Source organism: Bubalus bubalis, chromosome 11 (assembly GCF_019923935.1).
Source record: "Bubalus bubalis isolate 160015118507 breed Murrah chromosome 11, NDDB_SH_1, whole genome shotgun sequence".
In the NCBI taxonomy this organism is placed as follows: domain Eukaryota; kingdom Metazoa; phylum Chordata; class Mammalia; order Artiodactyla; family Bovidae; genus Bubalus; species Bubalus bubalis.
In genome coordinates this window covers 38512046-38534012 of record NC_059167.1, presented here as the reverse complement: position 1 = coordinate 38534012, position 21967 = coordinate 38512046, and the positions used below count along the sequence as shown (strand labels likewise).

Genomic DNA, 21967 nt, shown 5'->3' with positions numbered 1-21967 from the left:
CCTTTGTTTCTTGATGAGTCTGGCTAATGGTTTGTCAATTTTATTTATCCTTTCAAAAAAACAGCTTTTGGTTTTGTTGATTTTTGCTATGATCTCTTTTGTTTCTTTTGCATTTATTTCTGCTCTAAGTTTTAAGATTTCTTTCCTTCTACTAACCCTGGGGTTCTTCATTTCTTCCTTTTCTAGTTGCTTTAGGTGTAGAGTTAGGTTATTTATTTGACTTTTTTCTTGTTTCTTGAGATGTGCCTGTATTGCTATGAACTTTCCCCTTAGGACTGCTTTTACCGTGTCCCACAGGTTTTGGGTTGATGTGTTTTCATTTTCATTCGTTTCTATGCAAATTTTGATTTCTTTTTTGATTTCTTCTGTGATTTGTTGGTTATTCAGCAGCGTGTTGTTCAGCCTCCATATGTTGGAATTTTTAATAGTTTTTCTCTTGTAATTGAGATCTAATCTTACTGCGCTGTGGTCAGAAAAGATGCTTGGAATGATTTCTATTTTTTTGAATTTACCAAGGCTAGCTTTATGGCCCAGGATGTGATCTATCCTGGAGAAGGTTCCATGTGCGCTTGAGAAAAAGGTGAAATTCATTGTTTTGGGATGAAATGTCCTATGATATCAATTAGGTCTAACTGGTCTATTGTATCATTTAAAGTTTGTGTTTCCTTGTTAATTTTCTGTTTAGTTGATCTATCCATAGGTGTGAGTGGGGTATTAAAATCTCCCACTATTATTGTGTTATTGTTAATTTCTCCTTTCATACTTGTTAGCATTTGTCTTACATACTGCGGTGCTCCCGTGTTGGGTGCATATATATTTATAATTGTTATATCTTCTTCTTGGATTGATCCTTTGATCATTATGTAGTGACCATCTTTGTCTCTTTTCACAGCCTTTGTTTTAAAGTCTATTTTATCTGATATGAGTATTGCTACTCCTGCTTTCTTTTGGTCCCTATTTGCATGGAAAATCTTTTTCCAGCCCTTCACTTTCAGTCTGTATGTGTCCCCTGTTTTGAGGTGGGTCTCTTGTAGACAACATATGTAGGGGTCTTGTTTTTGTATCCATTCATCCAGTCTTTGTCTTTTGGTTGAGGCATTCAACCCATTTACGTTTAAGGTAATTACTGATAAGTATGATCCCGTTGCCACTTACTTTATTGTTTTGGGTTTGAATTTATACACCATTTTTGTGTTTCCTGTCTAGAGAATACCCTTTAGTATTTGTTGGAGAGCTGGTTTGGTGGTGCAGAATTCTCTCAGCTTTTGCTTGTCTGAAAAGCTTTTGATTTCTCCTTCATACTTGAATGAGATCCTTGCTGGGTACAATAATCTGGGCTGTAGGTTATTTTCTTTCATCATTTTAAGTATGTCTTGCCATTCCCTCCTGGCTTGAAGAGTTTCTATTGAAAGATCAGCTGTTATCCTTATGGGTATTCCCTTGTGTGTTATTTGTTGTTTTTCCCTTGCTGCTTTTAATATTTGTTCTTTGTGTTTGATCTTTGTTAATTTGATTAATATGTGTCTTGGGGTGTTTCGCCTTGGGTTTATCCTGTTTGGGACTCTCTGGGTTTCTTGGACTTGGGTGATTATTTCCTTCCCCATTTTAGGGAAGTTTTCAACTATTATCTCCTCAAGTATTTTCTCATGGTCTTTCTTTTTGTCTTCTTCTTCTGGGACCCCTATGATTCGAATGTTGTAGCGTTTAATATTGTCCTGGAGGTCTCTGAGATTGTCCTCATTTCTTCTAATTCGTTTTTCTTTTATCCTCTCTGATTCATTTATTTCTACCATTCTATCTTCTAATTCACTAATCCTATCTTCTGCCTCTGTTATTCTACTATTTGTTGCCTCCAGAGTGTTTTTAATTTCGCTTATTGCATTATTCATTATATATTGACTCTTTTTTATTTCTTCTAAGTCCTTGTTAAACCTTTCTTGCATCGTCTCAATCCTTGCCTCCAGGCTATTTATCTGTGATTCCATTTTAATTTCAAGATTTTGGATCAATTTCACTATCATTATTCGGAATTCTTTATCAGGTAGATTCCCTATCTCTTCCTCTTTGGTTTGGTTTGGTGGGCATTTATCCTGCTCCTTTATCTGCTGGGTATTCCTCTGTCTCTTCATCTTGTTTAAATTGCTGAGTTTGGGGTGTCCTTTCTGTATTCTGGCAGTTTGTGGAGTTCTCTTTATTGTGGCGTTTCCTCGCTGTGTGTGGGTTTGTACAGGTGGCTTGTCAAGGTTTCCTGGTTAGGGAAGCTTGTGTCGATGTTCTGGTGGATGGAGCTGTATTTCTTCTCTCTGGAGTGTAATGAAATGTCCAGTAATGAGTTATGAGATGTCTATGGTTTTGGGGTGACTTTGGGCAGCCTGTATCTTGAAGCTCAGGGCTGTGTTCCTTTGTTGCTGGAGAATTTGCTTGGTATGTCTTGCCCTGGAACTTGTTGGCCCTTGTGTGGTGCTTGGTTTCAGTGTCGGTATGGAGGCGTTTGATGAGCTCCTGTCAATTAATGTTCCTTGGAGTCAGGAGTTCCCTGGAGTCAGGGTTTGGACTTAAGCCTCCTACTTCCAGTTATCGGTCTTATTTTTACAGTAGTTTCAAAACTTCTCCTTCTATACAGCACCATTGATAAAACATCTACATTAAAGATGAAAAGTTTCTCTACTGTGAGGGTCACTCAGAGAGGTTCACAGCGTTACATGGAGAAGAGAAGAGGGAGGAGGGAGTTAGAGGTGACCCAAATGAGATGAGGTGGAATCAATAGTGGAGAGAGTGGGCTAGCCAGTAGTCACTTCCTTATGTGCACTCCACAATTGGACCGCTCAGAGATGTTCACAGAGTTATACAGAGAAGAGAAGGAGGAGGCAGGAGACAGAGGTGGCCAGAAGGATAAAAGGGGGAAATGAAAAGGAGGGAGACAGATCCAGCCAGTAATCAGTTCCCTAAGTGTTCTCCACCGTCTGGAACACACAGAAATTCACAGAGTTGGGTAGAGTAGAGAGGGGTTAGGGAGGAGATACAGGCGACCTGGTGGAGAAAACGGAGAGTCCAAAGGGAGAGAGAGCAGTCAAGCCAGTAATCTCATTCCCTAGTGAAAAATGGGTCCTGAAGATTGGGTTCTTAAAGGTACAAAATTGGTAACAAATACATAAAAGCAAAAATTAAAATCTAGAGTAGAGTTTGGAATTTCAAAAATGCAATGTTAATGAAAAGAAGAAGGAAAAGAAAGAGAAAAAACGAACAAAGAAAAACAAACAAGGTCGCAAAAATTATAAAGAAACTACAGGTACAAAATTGATAACTAATACCAAAAAGCAAAAATTAAAAATCTAGAGTAGAGTTTGGAATTTCAAAAATACAATGTTAAAAAAAAAAGAAGAAAAATAAAGAGAGAAAACAAACAAACCAACAAAAACAATGTCGCAAAAATTATAAAGAAAATACAGGTACAAAATTGATATCAAATACCAAAAAGCATAAATTAAAAATCTTGAGTAGAGTTTGGAATTGCAGATATACGATGTTATATAAAAGAAGAAGAGAAAGAAACAGAGGAAAAAAAAAAGTCACAGAAATTATGAAAAAAACTATAGGTACAAAATTGATAACATATACCAAAAGGCTAAAATTAAAAATCTAGAGTAGAGTTTGGAATTTCAAAAATACAATGTTAAAGAAAATAAGAAAAAGAAAAAAAGAAACAAAACATGGTCAAAAAATTATAAAATATATATATGAAGTTTGCTGAAGAAGAAAAAAAAAAGGGTCTTTTTTTTTTTTTGCAAAGTAATAGTTATAAAAGTGAAAATTAAAGGACAATAGAGGACTTAAAATTTTTTTAAAAAAAAAATTTAAAAAAGAAAGAAAGATTGATCGTAAAAATAGTAAAAATATATCCAGGTCTTTCTCTGGTTTTGTTGTGAGTACTGTGGGTTCAGTTCATTTTTGGCTAGTTCCTTGGTCCAACTTATATTTCTCAAGATCTATAGGCCCCTTCCTATGTAGTCCGTAGTAACCACAGGGTTTTAATCTATGGCCTGTAGCTTCCAAGGCGTTTCCCTCTGTTATAGCTTCTTCTGTTTGCTGGTCTCTTCAGTGTCTGGTTCCCGCCCTGACACAAAGGGGACGGTGGAGGACACTATTTTTTTTTTTTTTTTTTTTTTTTTTAGGCTCACTTGTTCAGCCGCGCTGTGGGGAGGGTGGGAGGGATGCTGCAAACAGATAACACTGGCGTGCGCTCGCAGTGCCTCAGCCACACTGGGTCTGCCCCCGCTCGTGGCGCGTGTAGCCTCCCTGCCCACACTGCTCGGGCTCTAGGTTGTTCCTCCGGGAACAATCAGAGGCCGGCCCTGGGCTGAGCTCCCAGGTCCAAGCCGCTCAGGTTCAGGCACTCGGGTAGTCCTCAGAGGCACAGACTCTCGGTTGGGCCTGCGTTTTGTGCTCTTCCCAGATCCGAGCAGCTCAGGTGATGAGGTGTTTGGCGGGCGCCAATGCTGCGACTTATAGCCTCCCCGCCACTCGGTTATCTGGGTGTAAAACCGGTGCACCTTCTCAGGCATATGTTGACCGTCCAGACCCCCAAGAAGTTTTAGTTAGCAAAGAAGCCTGCTTACAGTTTTATAGATAGTGTCTCTCTGGGGCTGCGATTGCCCCCTTCCGGCTCTGGCTGCCTGTCACCGGAGGGGGAAGGTCTGCAGCCGGGTATCTCTGTTCAGTCCTTTGTTCTGTGCGAGGGCCTGAATAGCCAAAGCGATCTTGAGAAAGAAGAAGGGAACTGGAGGAATCAACCTACCTGACTTCAGGCTCTACTACAAAGCCACAGTCATCAAGACAGTATGGTACTGGCACAAAGACAGAAATATAGATCAATGGAACAAAACAGAAAGCCCAGAGATAAATCCACGCACATATGGACGTCCACCTTATCTTTGACAAAGGAGGCAAGAATATACAATGGATTAAAGACAATCTCTTTAACAAGTGGTGCTGGGAAATCTGGTCAACCACTTGTAAAAGAATGAAACTAGAACACTTTCTAACACCATACACAAAAATAAACTCAAAATGGATTAAAGATCTAAATGTAAGACCAGAAACTATAAAACTCCTAGAAGGGAACATAGGCAAAACACTCTCTGACATACATCACAGCAGGATCCTCTATGACCCACCTCCCAGAATATTGGAAATAAAAGCAAAAATAAACAAATGGGACCTAATTAACCTTAAAAGCTTCTGCACATCAAAGGAAACTATTAGCAAGGTGAAAAGACAGCCTTCAGAATGGGAGAAGATAATAGCAAATGAAGCAACTGACAAACAACTAATCTCGAGAATATACAAGCAACTCCTACAGCTCAACTCCAGAAAAATAAATGACCCAATCAAAAAATGGGCCAAAGAACTAAATAGACATTTCTCCAAAGAAGACATACAGATGGCTAACAAACACATGAAAAGATGCTCAACCTCACTCATTATCAGAGAAATGCAAATCAAAACCACTATGAGGTACCATTTCACACCAGTCAGAATGGCTGCGATCCAAAAGTCTACAAGTAATAAATGCTGGAGAGGGTGTGGAGAAAAGGGAACCCTCTTCCACTGTTGGTGGGAATGCAAACTAGTACAGCCACTATGGAGAACAGTGTGGAGATTCCTTAAAAAACTGGAAATAGAACTGCCTTATGATCCAGCAATCCCACTGCTGGGCATACACACTGAGGAAACCAGAAGGGAAAGAGACACGTGTACCCCAATGTTCATCGCAGCACTGTTTATCATAGCCAGGACATGGAAGCAACCTAGATGTCCATCAGCAGATGAATGGATAAGAAAGCTATGGTACATATACACAATGGAGTATTATTCAGCCATTAAAAAGAATACATTTGAATCACTTCTAATGAGGTGGATGAAACTGGAGCCTATTATACAGAGTGAAGTAAGCCAGAAAGAAAAACACCAATACAGTATACTAACGCATATATATGGAATTTAGAAAGATGGTAACAATAACCCTGTGTACGAGACAGCAAAAGAGACACTGATGTATAGAACAGTCTTATGGACTCTGTGAGAGAGGGAGAGGGTGGGAAGATTTGGGAGAATGGCATTGAAACTTGTAAAATATCATGTATGAAACGAGTTGCCAGTCCAGGTTCGATGCACAATACTGGATGCTTGGGGCTGGTGCACTGGGACGACCCAGAGGGATGGAATGGGGAGGGAGGAGGGAGGAGGGTTCAGGATGGGGAACACATGTATACCTGTGGCGGATTCATTTTGATATTTGGCAAAAGTAATACAATTATGTAAAGTTTAAAAATAAAATAAAATTAAAAAAAAAAATTAATTGGGAAGGGAGAGCTTTTGCTGACAGGATGCCAAGAATCTACCAGTACAGGTGGAAGGAATGCTAGACTGGAATATCATTTTGCAACCACCATAGTAAAGACTGACTTAGGCAAAAATCATCAATGGATGCTAAATCTATTGGGAAACTTTAATGAGTAGGGAGTAGGGTGTTTGCATGGTCTTAGAGTGCCCCTGTCCTTATTAGTAGCAAAAAAGAAAAAGAATAATAATTCTCTACAGTGAAGATACTGGACCATATTTGGACTTGTGATCAAAATGAATATCATCAAGGGGCAGATGAGCACTGTGTGCTTTCTAATGTGTTATCCTAGAAAGACACACCACTTATGCAGCATTTCAGCCCAAAATGCAGAGCCTGAAACTCATCACCAGGGAACACAGACAAACCCAAAACGAGGACACCCTATTAAAAATAAAAGTAAGGGAGGGAGCTGTATTATTTCAAAATGCAGGGTCACAGAAGACAGAGAAAGGCTGTAGAAATGTTCCAGATTAAAGGACACTAAAAACATATGACAATTAAATGCAATACCTGCCTGTAGACCAACTTCTGGAGGGTAGGAAGTACTATAATACTATTCATCAATCAACATAACTTGAATACAAATCATAGATTAAAATATTTTATCCTTGTTAAATTTACTGAATTGATAACTGCAATGTGGTTATATAAGAGAATACTCCTAACTCTTAGGAAAATTATGGTGAAATATTTAGGGGTAAAGGGCCATGACACATAACGTACATGAGTGTGTGCTAAGTTGCTTCAGGCTTCTCTGTCCATGGGATTTTCCAGGCAAGAACACTGGAGAGGGTTGCTATGCCCTCCTCCAGGGGATCTTTCCAACCCATGAATCAAACACCCATCTCTAGTGTCTCCTGCATTAGCAGGCAGGTTCTTTACCACTTTACCAGCCTGGTGGCTCAGATGGTGAAGAGTCTGCCTGCAGTGTGGGAGACTCAGGTTCAATCCCTGGGTTGGGAAGATCCCCTGCAGAAGGAAATGGCAACCCACTACACTATTCTTGCCTGGAGAATCTCATAGATGGAGGAGCCTGGCAGACTACAGTCTATGGGGTTGCAGGGAGGCGGACACGACTGAGCAACTTCACTTCTTTACCACTAGCACCACCTGGGAAGCCTGTGATGTACATAACTCACCTTTAAATGCTTTAGGGAAAATATATTACATTACTTAATATTTCTATATGGAGAGAGAAGCAGTGAAGGCAATGATAAAGCAATGGGGTAAAACTCTGCAATAAGTGAACCTAGGTAAAGGCTATATACAGTTTTCTTTCTACTATTTTTATTTTTGCAACTTCTCTAAGTTTAAGATTATTTCCAAATGAAAGTTTTTTCAAATTATGACCTTGAGTCATTAGCAGCATTTTAAATGACAGTCACTACACGCCAACAACACAAGAGAAGACTCTACACATGGACATCACCAGATGGTCAACACCGAAATCAGAGTGATTATATTCTTTTCAGCCAAAAATGGAGACGCTCTGTATAGTCACCAAAAACAAGACCGGGAGCTGACTGTAGCTCAGATCATGAACTCCTTATTGCCAAATTCAGACTTAAATTGAAGAAAGTAGGGAAAACCACTAGACCATTCAGGTATGACCTAATCAAATCCCTTATGATTATACAGTGGAAGTGAGAAATAGATTTAAGGGCCTAGATCTGATAGACAGAGTGCCTGATGAACTATGGACGGAGGTTCATGAAATTCATTGTACAGGAGACAGGGATCAAGACCATCCCCATGGAAAAGAAATGCAAAAAAGCAAAATGGCTGTCTGGGGAGGGCTTACAAATAGCTGTGAAAAGAAGAGAAGCGAAAAGCAAAGGAAAAAAGGAAAGATATAAGCATCTGAATGCAGAGTTCCAAAGAATAGCAAGGAGGGATAAAAAAGCCTTCCTCAGCGATCAATGCAAAGAAATAGAGGAAAACAACAGAATGGGAAAGACCAGAGATCTCTTCAAGAAAATTAGAGATACCAAGGGAACATTTCATGCAAAGGTGGGCTCGATAAAGGACAGAAATGGTAGGGACCTAACAGAAGCAGAAGATATTAAGAAGAGGTGGCAAGAATACACAGAAGAACTGTACAAAAAAGATCTTCACGACCCAGATAATCACGATGCTGTGATCACTCACCTAGAGCCAGACATCCTGGAATGTGAAGTCAAGTGAGCCTTAGAAAGCACCACTATGAACAAAGCTAGTGGAGGTGATGGAATTCCAGTTGAGCTACTTCAAATCCTGAAAGATGATGCTGTGAAAGTGCTGCACTCAATAGGCCAGCAAATTTGGAAAACTCAGCAGTGGCCACAGGACTGGAAAAGGTCAGTTTTCATTCCAATCCCAAAGAAAGGCAATGCCAAAGAATGCTCAAACTACCGCACAATTGCACTCATCTCACATGTAAAGTAATGCTCAAAATTCTCCAAGCCAGGCTTCAGTAATACATGAAGCATGAACTTCCAGATGTTCAAGCTGGTTTTAGAAAAGGCAGAGGAACCAGAGATCAAATTGCCAACATCCACTTGATCATTGAAAAAGCAAGAGAGTTCCAGAAACACATCTATTTCTGCTTTATTGACTATTCCAAAGACTTTGACTGTGTGGATCACAATAAACTGTGGAAAATTCTGAAAGAGATGGGAATATCAGATCACCTGACCTGCCTCTTGAGAAATCTGTATGCAGGTCAGGAAGCAACAGTTAGAACTGGACATGGAACAACAGACTGGTTCCAAATAGGAAAAGGAGTATGTCAAGCCTGTATATTGTCACCCTGCTTATTTAACTTATATGCAGAGTACATCATGAGAAATGCTGGGCTGGAAGAAGCACAAGCTGGAATCAAGACTGCTGGGAGAAGTATCAATAACCTCAGATATGCAGATGACACCACCCTTATAGCAGAAAGTGAAGAAGAACTAAAGAGCCTCTTGATGAAAGTGAAAGAGGAGAGTGGAAATGTTGGCTTAAAGCTCAATATTCAGAAAACTAAGATCACGGCATCTGGTCCCATCATTTCATGGGAAATAGATGGGGAAACAGCGGAAACAGTGTCAGACTTTATTTTTGGGGGGGGCTCCAAAATCACTGCAGATAGTGATTGCAGCCATGAAATTAAAAGATGCTTACTCCTTGGAAGGAAAGTTAAGACCAACCTAGATAGCATATTCAAAAGCAGAGACATTACTTTGCCAACAAAGGTCCGTCTAGTCAAGGCTATGGTTTTTCCAGTGGTTATGTATGGATGTGAGAGTTGGACTGTGAAGAAAGCTGAATGCCAAAGAGTTGAAGCTTTTGAACTGTGGTGTTGGAGAAGACTCTTGAGAGTCCCTTGGACTGCAAGGAGATCCAACCAGTCCATTCTGAAGGAGATCAGTCCTGGGTGTTCATTGGAAGGAATGATGCTAAAGCTGAAACTCCAGTACTTTGGCCACCTCATGCAAAGAGTTGACTCATTGGAAAAGACTCTGATGCTTGGAGGCACTGGGGGCAGGAGGAGAAGGGGACAACAGAGGATGAGATGGCTGAATGGCATCACCGACTCCATGGACATGAGTTTGAGTGAACTCCGGGTGTTGGTGATGGACAGGGAGGCCTGGCGTACTGCGATTCATGGGGTCCGCAAAGAGTCGGACACGACTGAGCAACTGAACTGAACTGAACTGACACACAATTTAAGAATGGAAAGATGTATGCAATACATTTTAGAGACAGCTCCCACTAAAAAGCTTAAACTGTGAAGTTCTGATGTTTAGAAAATTCATCTTTGGCTCACTTCAAAATTTCCATTTATGGAATCCTTCATTCCTCTAAAAAGGCTGAATGAATAAAATGTGACTGCGTACTGTTTCCTCGTTGCTAACAGCTCTTGCCAAAATGATATAAACAAATGATGCGTCTCTGCATCTTCTCTGGATGCCTTTACATCTTGTTCTTAATGTACTATTCCCACTTCACAGAAGAAACAGATGCACAGAAGCCAAGCCCACATACAAAGACTAGATCTCTCCAAGTAGGATGTGGCTCTGCCATATCTTTCAAGGATTTGTAAGCATTTCCTTTGATGCACAGGTATAAGATGTTTAAAGATACTCTCTTTTACAGGTAAAAGATATCCATCATTCCTGAACTACCCACAAGCAGGCCTGGCTGTCACAAACCATAAATGGAGACAATCACTATACCCTGCATTTAAGAAGCCCTTCCTGAACTCTAGGCAACTAAAGTTGTGAAATGTTTCTGGCTGCCTCAAATGACTCAGTGCCAAAAATACAGACACAAAACAGGATAAAAATTCACTTGGTACCACTATATGAAGGCTTCTCTGGTGGCCCAGTGGTAAAGAATCTGCCTGCCAAGTAGGAGATGTGGGTTTGATCCCTGGGTTGGGATGATCCACTGCAGAAGGAAATGACAACCCACTCCAGTATTCTTGCCTGGAAAATCCCATGGACAGAGAAGTCTGGTGAACCACAATGCATGTGTCACAAAGCGTCAGACACGACTGAGAGACTAAACAACAACAGTAGATGAACCTTCCTCATCTCCCATGGACACAACCTCTTATCTCTTCCTCTTCCCCATTTTGGTCCACCTTCTCCCCATCACAACCCTGTGATGCTCATTGTAACCAGCCTCCCAAGCACAGGACAACGACAGACAAAGAAGTGGGGCCCTCAGTGTCGCCTGCTCAGCTGACAGCTTCGCCTCCACACTCACTGAAATCACTTGGGTCTCTCCAGGTTTGTCCAGATTCTCAAAAACAGCCTCTTGCTTATCAGCTCGGACTTCAATGAGATTTTGCTTGTAGTTAACGGTGAGGGCCCTCTCCTGGATAATCTTCTGTAGGGCATCTGCATACTTCTTGACCCCAAAAATGGCTCCAAGAGAAGTGTTGAAAATGATATTGGCCTTGGGTCGCTTTCCAGTCTGAAAAAAAGAAAAACACAGAAACAATCAACATCAAAGCATTACTCCAACCACCCTTTTTTTTTTAACCTAGACAAGACTTAAAACCCTCCAGAGACCTCATCAGCTTTCTCCATCACTATGCCCTGGTGGGATGAGGTGTGGATCACAGCCTCCTCCTTCTTTAATCTCCCACCAGTGACACAGCACCTCAGTCCAACTTGATTCAGGGGCTGAGGTGGACCCTGTTCAGTGAGGTCCAGAGATGAAAGTCAGGTCCAAGGGAACATAGACCTGAATTGTTTATTCATGTATTCATTTGTTGATTCACTCAGTAAACATTTAATGAGGTCCTAGAGTTGACCAGGTACTGTTCTAAGTGCTCCACATTCGCTGGATCATAGAAAAAACAAGAGAGTTCAGAAAAACATCTACTTCTGCTTTATTGACCATGCCAAAGCCTTTCTTCAAGAGATGGGAATACCTGACCACCTTTACCTGCCTCCTGAAAAATCTGTATGCAGGTCAAAAAGCAACAGTTAGAACCAGACATGGAATAACGGACTGGTTCCAAATTGGGAAAGGAATACATCAGGGCTATGTATTGTCACCCTGCTTATTTAACTTATATGCAGAATACATCAAGAGAAATACCACCGTGGATGTAGCACAAGATGGAATCAAGATTGCTGTGAGAAATATCAATAACCTCAGACACACAGATGACACCACCCTTATGGCAGAAAGTGAAGAGGAACTAAAAAGCCTCTTGATGAAAGTGAAAGAGGAGAGTGAAAAGCTGGCTTAAAACTCAACATTCAAAAAACGAAGATCATGGCACCCGGTCTCATCACTTCATTGCAAATAGATGGGGAAACAATGGAAACAGTGATAGACTTTACTTTCTTGGGCTCCAAAATCACTGCAGATGGTGACTGTAGTCATGAAATTAAAGGATGCTTATTCCTTGGAAAAAAAGCTATGACCAACCGAGATAGCATATTAAAAAGCAGAGACATTACTTTGCCAACAAAGGTCCCTCTAGTCAAAGCTATAGTTTTCCAGTGGTCATGTGTAGATATGAAAGGTGGACCATAAACAAGGCTGAGTGCCGAAGAACTGGTGCTTTTGAACTGTGGTGCTGGAGAAGACTCTTGAGAGTCCCTTGGACTGCAAGGAGATCAAACCAGTCAATCCTAAAGGAAATCAGTCCTGAATATTCATTGGAAGGACTGATGCTAAAGCTGAAGCTCCAATACTTTCGCCCCATGATGTGAAAAACTGACTCATATGAAAAGACCCTGATGCTGGGAAAGATTGAAGTCAGGAAAAGAAGGGGACAACAGAGGATGTGATGGTTGGAGGGCATCACCGGCTCTGTGGATATGAGTTTGAGCTAGCTCCAGGAGTTGGTGATGGATAGGGAGGACCAGCATGCTCCAGTCCATGGGGTAGCAAAGAGTTGGACATGACTGAGTGACTGAACTGATAGTATGATTATAACCATGTTAAAAAATACAGAAAACAATGGAAGTACATATCAAATTGATAGCAGTAGCTATACCAAAGCAATTGGATTATGAATGACATCTTTTTTCTATTTTGCAATCTTTCAGTTACATAATTTTATACATGCAAAATAAAAAATAAAAACTGATGCTTTCCAATTGTGATGCTGGAAAAGACTCTTAAGAATCCCTTGGACAGCAAGGAGATCAAACCAGCCAATCTTAAAGGAAATCAACCCTGAAAATTCACTGAAAGGACTGAGGCTGACACTGAAGCTCCAATACTTTGGAGAAGTGGGCAGCAGAGGAAGAGATGGTCAGATAGCATCATCTACTCAATGGATATGAATTTGAGCAAACTCCAGGAGATAGTGGAGGACAGGGAAGCCTGGTGTGCTGCAGTCCATGGGGTTGCAGAGTTGGACATGACTTAGCGACTGAACTACTAAATTTAGAAACAAAAATGGTATTTTGACATGGATAAAAATGATATCGCTTCTGCCCTCCTTGCCCATCCCTGGAAAGGAAGCATACCTTTCTGAAATAGGCTTCTGATAAGTACATGATCTTCTGCGGGGCCCCAGCGCACTTCACTGGAGTGTTAGGGAAGGTAAAGATGGCATTGCCCTCCTTGAAGTCCTGCAGAGCTTTCCATGTCTTCTCCACTGTCCTCACTGAATAATTGGACCCTATTTTGGGATGGGCAAAACCTTCAGGGAGGCCCTTGATCTGCAACAGAGCACACAAAGAAATTATTATTTAACAAAAGTGAAAATGGAATCTGTGTTTAGAATCCTTCTTCGCTGTCATTTCTACCACCTCTCATGCATTTCAGCACAATTTTGAGCCTCCTGGACTCACACACAGAGGCGCTAGCAGGTGAGTGAGGGGTCTGCTAAGCCCAGAGCTGTGGGGCCTGCAGTCATCTGCCAAAGTGGAGAACAGGCAAGGCTGAAGGGAAACCCTGGGCCTCTGTGGCCTGGAAACCAGAATTTGAACCTCTCTTCCCATAATCAGAGTGAGAACAAGAAGCCAGCCTTACTTCCTTTTTGGAGAACAACTTTTCTTATTAGGAGGGAGGAGAAAAACAGGCAGAACCAAGAGCCACACCATCAGTAATAACAAAATTAAATTACCCTGTATCAGGTTGGACCAGGCCAAGCGCTTGATAAAAGCAGCAAAGGCAGGAAATTAAAAGCATGGACTTGAGAACCTACAGACTCCAGTTTGAGTCCTAGCTCTTCCATTTACAAGCATTGTGATCCCCAGTAAATGGCCCAATAAATCAGGTAGTGGGTCTCAAGTGTGGTCCCCAAAACAGTACCACCTGGGAACTTATTATAAATACAGATTACCAGACCCTAGCTCAAACTCACTGGATCAGAAACTCAGAGGCAAGTCCAGAAATCTGTTTAGGTCCTCCAGGTAATTCTGATGCTCACTGAAACACTTACGTTCATCATCTGTGAAATGGGGATAAAAGTAACTGCTCTGTAGGATTGCTGGCAAGAGGAAAGAGACCATGGTATAAGATGACTAGAAAAATGGCATGTGTATGGTACATGCTCTGTACACGTCAGTGTATTCCTGTCAGGAAGATTAACTGGGTCCTTCTGTTAAATGTGAGAAGGTTCATATAACACAATGGAGATGGGAATGAGTGAGTTAAGAGACTCAAGGATAATCAGATAACCATCAAAAACAGTCTCAAGATGAGCAGTCCTTCAAAACCTCTCCAGGCTGAAGGGCACCCACTCGTGACTCATGAAATCGCCCAACACCTATTCCTCAAGTCTCAGGGAAAGAGTCCTGCAGTCTCCTCCATTACATGTTAAGAGCAAGTATTCCCCTGATTGTTAACCATATCTTCTGCTACAGTTTAAGTAGCTGTAATATTAGCAGCCTCAACAACAGTAACCACTTACTATTATAAAATCACCCTGCATTTTAATGTTTCTGCCGTCTCACATCTATGTTAATATTCACTCTACTCACTACACTCCCTATGAGGGAGGGGATGGAATATTACTGACCCACAGACAAAGATGAGGAAACAAGGTTGAGAGACCCACCTAGACTTTTATACAACTAGATACTGAGGCCCCGCCCACTGCCTGCAGCCCTTCCCACAGGTCCTCCATGCTTTCCAGCTCCCAAAGCAAAACTCAGGATCCAGGAGATAAATAGCCAATCTGCCTTCATCATATTTCTCTAATCTGAAGAAGCTGTTATCAAGGAAAATGGTGCCATAAAGTAGTAACCGAGTTCCTTTCAAGGAGAGTTGTTCCTAAAGGGCAGTTTATGACACCACTGAATCCAAGACGCTTCCCTGGGAACCCAGAAGCAGAAGGAGCAAGACAGTCTAAGAAAGAGATGAGATCTGACCCCCACTCTGTGGGGAGCTGTGGACCATCCTACCACACTGAGAAGACCAGAGAGCAGGACATGGCACTGCAGAGATTCACTGGGAGCTGGTGGGGGAAGAGGCAGAGGCGGCTGGGCAGAGAGAAGCTGCTCACATTCAACAAAACCCAGATCACAGATCAGTCCTTCTGGAGGCCCAACAACATCCTGCCCTCGAGATCCACACACCTTGGTATCCTCATCAAAGCCATCTCTCCTTTGTTTACACTAACCTGGGTAGTTTTCTAGTATCTCCAAGACTGCTAAGTAACACAGTAGCCCTGGAAACATTACTCATATCCTCTTAGCCTCGGTTTCTTCATCTATTAAAGAGAAGATAAAAAATTTCTACCTCGCAAGCAGTCATGAGGAATCAACATTAGATTCTTTTCATAGTCCCTGGCACATGGTAGAGACTCCATAATAACAGCTCCTTTTAAATATTATTGTTTTTTGGTTTACTGCAGGAGGGTGCAAGCACTCTCAGCACTGGTGTATTCAGACAGTTCTCACACAGCGAACCATCAGGGTGACATGACCATAGAGATAGGCTACCTTTGATAAGTTGACTCTGGTGGACCTTTTGAAGAGGCATGGACTTCCAAGAAACTATCACTGGCACCTTTCTCCATAGAGTCCTCCATGGTTTACTGTTTATATGAGGCTCATGACCCATGGCACCAAACTCATCACAACCTCCACACTAATCCATGGCTTGTTTAAACCTTCACAGACCAGGTCCCAGGTCATTCCTTCAACTTCCTACACTGGGCATGTCACTATTCTGGTTTTTAATCTAGAAACACACATCAAACACCCTGCGGATGAAACTCAGATGAGGCCCTCACCTAAACCACTTTCCTGAAATTTGTGACCTGGTTATCACAATGCTTTATGTGCTTTAACTACTTATTCATATTCCCCAAGAAGCTTCTGGAAATCATAGTTACTAACTCACTCCATTATGCTTTAGGAAAATAAATTTGAATCTCACAAATTGTCAGAGGGCATCTGGCTCCCTAGCTCACTGAAAAGTGAGGTCTAAGGAACTGCTGGGGCAGCATTTATATTGTGTCAGTCACTTTATACCAAAAACCCAGCCTCTATACAACAAAACTTAGACATCCCTTCAGCGCCTGATAAGCTAACTGCCGGTATTCTACCCTTAGAGTCTGCTTAAGAATTCACAATCTAAATCTTACTTTCAAAGGAAATACAACCAACTCAGTCCTACAGAGAAAGGTAGTTTTCTTGTAAGTGTGGGAAAGGCTGCTGTTTTGTAAGAATTACCATCAGGCCCTGGATATGTTGAACTCTGATTAAAGCCTGAAGCTAGAACATATCATGATCACTGCCAGAATCTTAGAGAAGACTTTCTTAAAACCATAAAAAGGCTGCTGAGAAATAAAACTAAAAGAGGATTTCTTAATACTCTTTCTTGTCCAAATGAGTATAAAACAACTAAATGCAGTTTTGATCATAGCATAAGTAGGCCAGTATAACATACTTATATAAGCATGCTCAGTTGTGTCTGACTCTTTGTGACCCCCATGGACTGTAGCCCACCAGTTTCCTCCGTCCATATCATTTTCCAGGCAAGAACACTGGAGCAGATTGCCATTTCCTACTCCAGGTGATCTTCCCAACCCAGGAATCAAACCCATATCTCATGCATCTTCCACACTGGCAGTGGATTCTTTACCACTGAGCCACCTGGAAAGCCCATGACATAGTAATAGAAGTAGCTTAAAACAGTATGTTCTCAGACTTTCCTGGTGGCACAGTAGATGGGAATCCACCTGCCAACACAGGAGACATGGGTTTGATCCTTGGTCCGGGAAGATTCCACATACCACAGAGCAACTATCCCTGTGCACCACAACTATCGAGCCTGTGCTCTAGAGTCTGTGATCCACAACTATTGAAACCTGTGCACCCTAGAACCCATGCTCTGCAATAAGATCTGCAATAAGAGAAGCCACTGCAATGAGGAGCCCATGCACTGCAACTAGAGAGTAGCCTCTGCTCGTCACAACTAGAGAAAGCCGGTGCAAAAGCAACAAAGACCCAGCAGAGCCAAAAACAAATTTAAAAAAAAATTTTTAAGTACCTTCTCATAGTCCAGCTGGATTCCAAGAGCAATGATAAGGTATTTGTAGGAGATCTGCAATACAAACAACGACATTTTAGACCAAGACCCAAAAAGTGGCAGCTCCAGAACCGACTCAGACCCCAGACATGAGTAGCCCCTACTGCGTCTCCATCTTGTCACATGATGACGTGGGACTGCAGATGGTGGGCAGGCCAGCAGGCAGGGATGAACACTCCAGTGTGCCATTATGCCCACCTCTCTGCTGCCCGTTCTCTGCTGCCTCACATGTCAGTGCTTCACAAATATCTAACACGCCTGGCTTCTGGGAGCTTGAGATACCTGTACTTTTACACAGTGGAGCACAACAGAAAAGAGACCACAGTTATTTGTGTTAACACTGTTTCATGCCATCATTGACTCGATGGATATGAGTTTGAGCAAGCTCTTGGAGTTGGTGATGGACAGGGAAGCCTGGCGTGCTACAGTCCATGGGGTCGCAAAGAGTCGGACATGACTGAGCAACTGAACTGACTGTTTCATGTTGAAGGCTGGGAGGATGACTTTCTAATCTTAAAACAATCAACTTTCTTTAAAAGTTAACCTGTAAGTCCCACCTACAGGGTAATGTGTGAATCTCAGGCCAATCTGTCCTATTGTATAGACTGGATCAACAGCATAACTGAGAAACTGCTCTTTTGAGGGACACTGAAAAAGATGTGATAGAACCTACCTGATCCTACTGAACGAGCTGTTTGGAATTTAAAACTCTTCTCTTTAAATATGGGCATTGTGCTCATCCATGCTGAGGGCAAAAGTATCCATACTTATTATGATGGAAATGTGGGTTCAGGATCAGGAGGAAGACAAGCTGAAGTACAAAAGTGTAAGCAAAAATGATATAAAGTAAAGGGACTTGCCTACAGAACTGGAGAACGACAGCAGTGAATGTGGGAGCCCAGCCTGCAGCCACAGGTGGTGACTACCACAGCCTTGTAGAGAAGGCTGGATAGGTGGAGAGGTGGATGGTTGGTTTCAGTTGCTTGTGAAAAACACAAATAGAGAAGCAGAGCAGCCAGCTTGGCAGATCACAGTGGAAGAGAGGGGCCTCTGAGACCTGAAAGAGCTTGGCTTGGGCTGGGGAGCCAAGGGGAGCAAGTCGCTGAAGTCCTGCCCTAGGAGACTCGGCTCCAAGGTCACCTCCACCGTGAGACCTGGCTATGACTCAGTCCCCCTCCCTGCTGGCCCCTCCCGGCAGCTCCCTCAGCACAGTGGACTGATGCTTTTTAGCCCTTGTGTTATTCAGCAGCAATGCCCTCCTCACTACACTGAACACTCCTAGAGGATAAAGGTTATATCTTATTCCTTATAGTCCTAGAATCTAACACAAGACACTAAAATGAGGAAGTCTATAACATTTGTTGGATGAATGGATAGGTAGATGGTTGATTTCGGCTGCTTGTGAAAAATACAATCTATCCAAGTGGACAGATAATAGATACATCTTCAACTGTATGATTTGCCTACCCATAGAGACCGAGTGCCCTTAAATTCCTTGTTCTGTAGGAAAGTGTACCAGGCTCATTAAATGGTTGAGTGAACTCTTCAGGATGTAAGGTCAGAGATGGCATAGGATCTGGGGGTCCTGACCCACATGTAAGACATGTGAGCACTGTAAAGAAAAGCTTTTGGTTTGTGCATGCATTGATGGTTCTATTAGAGCATAATATTGATTATTTTATGGACTAATAATATACAAGCTTAAGATTATGAAAAAAATAAGGGAGAATAAATCCTAAAGTAGCAAAGAATACAAGAACACTTCATGTATTTTGAATGAGTTCAAGCTTCTAGGCCAGATGATCTAACCTCTAAGGAATTACAAAACCTCGTAAACAAAACTTCTGAGCAGTTTCAGAGAACAGTGCAGACCTTGCCAAAAGGCTAAATATGGACAAATGTTTTGTAATTTTATATGAGGGGGTGGGCAGAGAAGGCAATGGCACCCCACTCCAGTACTTTTGCCTGGAAAATCCCATGGACGGAGGAGCCTGGTAGGCTGCAGTCCATGGGGTCGCTGGAGTTGGACACGACTGAGCGACTTCACTTTCACTTTTCAATTTCATGCATTGGAGAAGGAAATGGCAACCCATTCCAGTGTTCTTGCCTGGAGAATCCCAGGGACGGGGAAGCCTGGTGGGCTGCCATCTATGGGGTCGCACAGAGTCGGACACGACTGAAGCGACTTAGCAGCAGCAGCAGCAGCAGCATGATGGGGTGGGAGAGGTAAATTATGACACTAACAATTTAGTAAACAAGATGTTTATCCATTTCAAAATTCCAGGCTCATCTAATAAAAGATGTCTCGTAATAATTTAGAAAAAGAAGGGCATCAGCAAGTGTTTGCAGACTGCAAACCTGCTTCCCATCAGTCGGCAGTCAAGAACTCTGTGAGCAGAGTGGATACTCAATAAATATTTCCTTTTCCTTTTTTTTCCCCATATACTCTTTTTTCCTTTTTTTTTTTTTAACTTTTTGGTTGCACCACACAGCATGTCAGATCTTAGTTTTCTGATTAAAGATCAAACCCACACCCCCTGCAGTGGATGCATGGAGTCTTAACCACTGGACCATCGGGTAAGTCCCTCATGTATTCTTTAAAAAGTAATAACAGCCACATTTCTTAAGCATTCACTTTGTACAAGGCACTGTCCTGAATATTTTACATGTTTTAATTCATTTAATCCTCACAACAACCCAGTGAAGTAGGTATTAGTACCATTTTACAGAGGAAGAAATTGAGGTACAACTTGATTACAAAGATTAACTGAACACCTTCTATGTGACAGATATTATGCTAAGTCCTGGAGACAGAACACCGAACAAGAAAGACCCAGTTCATACTCCTCCAGGAATTCAGTCTAGTGGGCAAGACAGACGCGAACAGTAAGCCACACAGACAATTACTAAATCACAGAGTGCTGGGATGGCAAGTCTAGGGGGAAGGCCATGTCTAAGATAAAGATCAGTAGGAGTTAGCTAGGAGAAGAGGTGGAAGCAGCCTGTGCACATGTACTAGGTAAGAAGCCGGCTGAGGTGTCTGAGGAGAGGAGAGGCCAGTGTGCTGAAGCAGGAACAAGGAATAGAACCAGGTTAAGTCTGGAGAAGGAGCAAGGGTCCATGTACACACTGGGCCTGTGGAACACACTCCAGACAGACCCCTGGGGCGGGAAGAGTCAGAGACACACTGGGTCTGGACTGCAGCAGTGCCCTCGCATTGTGGACAGGACAGGAAAGCGTAAACAAATGATGGAAACGATTATGTAAATTGTTTAATATTTTCAAAAGAATACTGATTGATTCATGTATGCTAGAAAAAAAAGTTCTCTAGGGACATGTTAAAGAATTCAAACCTTGAACTTAAATGAACCCATCATGGATAAAGGCAAGGATAAACTGCTAACTGGATGACAGAATCACAAATGTAAAAGATCCAGGCAAGCTGGGAGGATGAACCAAAAGCAAGATGAGACATGATATGTAGATTTCTGATACTTGGCTATGGAATAGAAAGTGAAAAGTGAAAGCCACTCAGTCACGTCCGACTCTTTGCAACCCCATGGACTATACAGTCCACGGAATTCTCTAGGCCAGAATATTGGAGTGGGTAGCCTTTCCCTTCTCCAGGGGATCTTCCCAACCCAGGCACTGAACCCAGATCTCCTGCATTGCAGGCAGATTCTTTACCAGCTGAGCCACAAGGGAAGCCCTGGCTATGGAATACTTTTGCTTAAAAAATCCTGGACAAAAGTCTCACCAGTTTATGTATCACCTTATTCCTTAGCCCTAACAAGGCACTACAACTCTCCCAAGCGTCTAGACCTTAGAGTCTAAGCAGGGTTCAAAAGTGAGGGCGCCTCCCAGTACCTCTCATTCTCAAGAGGTGAGACAAGTTTACGTTCCTTAAGATACACACAAAGCCAATCACAGAGGTACTGAGCTACTCCTGCAATGCAGAGGGGTCTGGCTAGGAGGCAGGCACTGCTGTACCAAAGGGGTGACGTGTCTTCAAAGATACAGGTCTGCTGGTCCCTTGAACTGGCAGCAGACTGGTGAGAAAAAGAAGCCCCAAAGCTCAATCCTGTGAACTGAAAACAGTCTTGTGTTTAATTCAGTCTGTTCTCCTGGAGATGTTGGGGAAAATAAGGAAGTTTATCAACATGGGAAAAACAATATATAAAGAATATATAAATTTTTAAATTTAATGTAAATAAATGTATATTTATTTGTATACACATATACAAATATATTTATATATACATATATGTGTGTATTTATATATACACACATATATGTATATTTATATATTTGTATATTTAAATATTTGTATATTTGTATATACACACATATATATAAATATGTCTATATTTTAGGATGGGGGATGCCTGACTTGACAGTAGATCATGTGAATAAAAGGCCCATGGTCTCTAGGCCAGCATGAATCAATACTGTGAGAAATGTCACTGGCAAATGCTAGCTTGGGCTCTAGCCAGCTGTGGAAGAGAACGGTCCCACACTATTCTGGGCTGTTCTGTAGCATTGGTTACTCTCCCAGACACCTACTGGGGCCATGGATCTCAG

At 42.0% G+C, this 21967-nt stretch overlaps 1 protein-coding gene across 4 annotated transcripts in view; it reads right to left on the bottom strand.

Moving 5' to 3' along the window:
• Positions 1–21967, bottom strand: part of SQOR (sulfide quinone oxidoreductase) — a 62391-nt gene that overhangs the window by 11544 nt on the left and 28880 nt on the right. For all 4 annotated transcript variants that reach the window (XM_025295519.2, XM_044924980.1, XM_025295520.2 and 1 more), the window contains exons 4-6: positions 17348–17401; positions 13369–13563; positions 11138–11347 (exon numbers count right to left, since the gene is read on the bottom strand). In XM_025295519.2, the coding sequence (XP_025151304.1) occupies positions 11138–11347; positions 13369–13563; positions 17348–17401 (459 nt within the window). The remainder of the gene's footprint in view (positions 1–11137; positions 11348–13368; positions 13564–17347; positions 17402–21967) is intronic.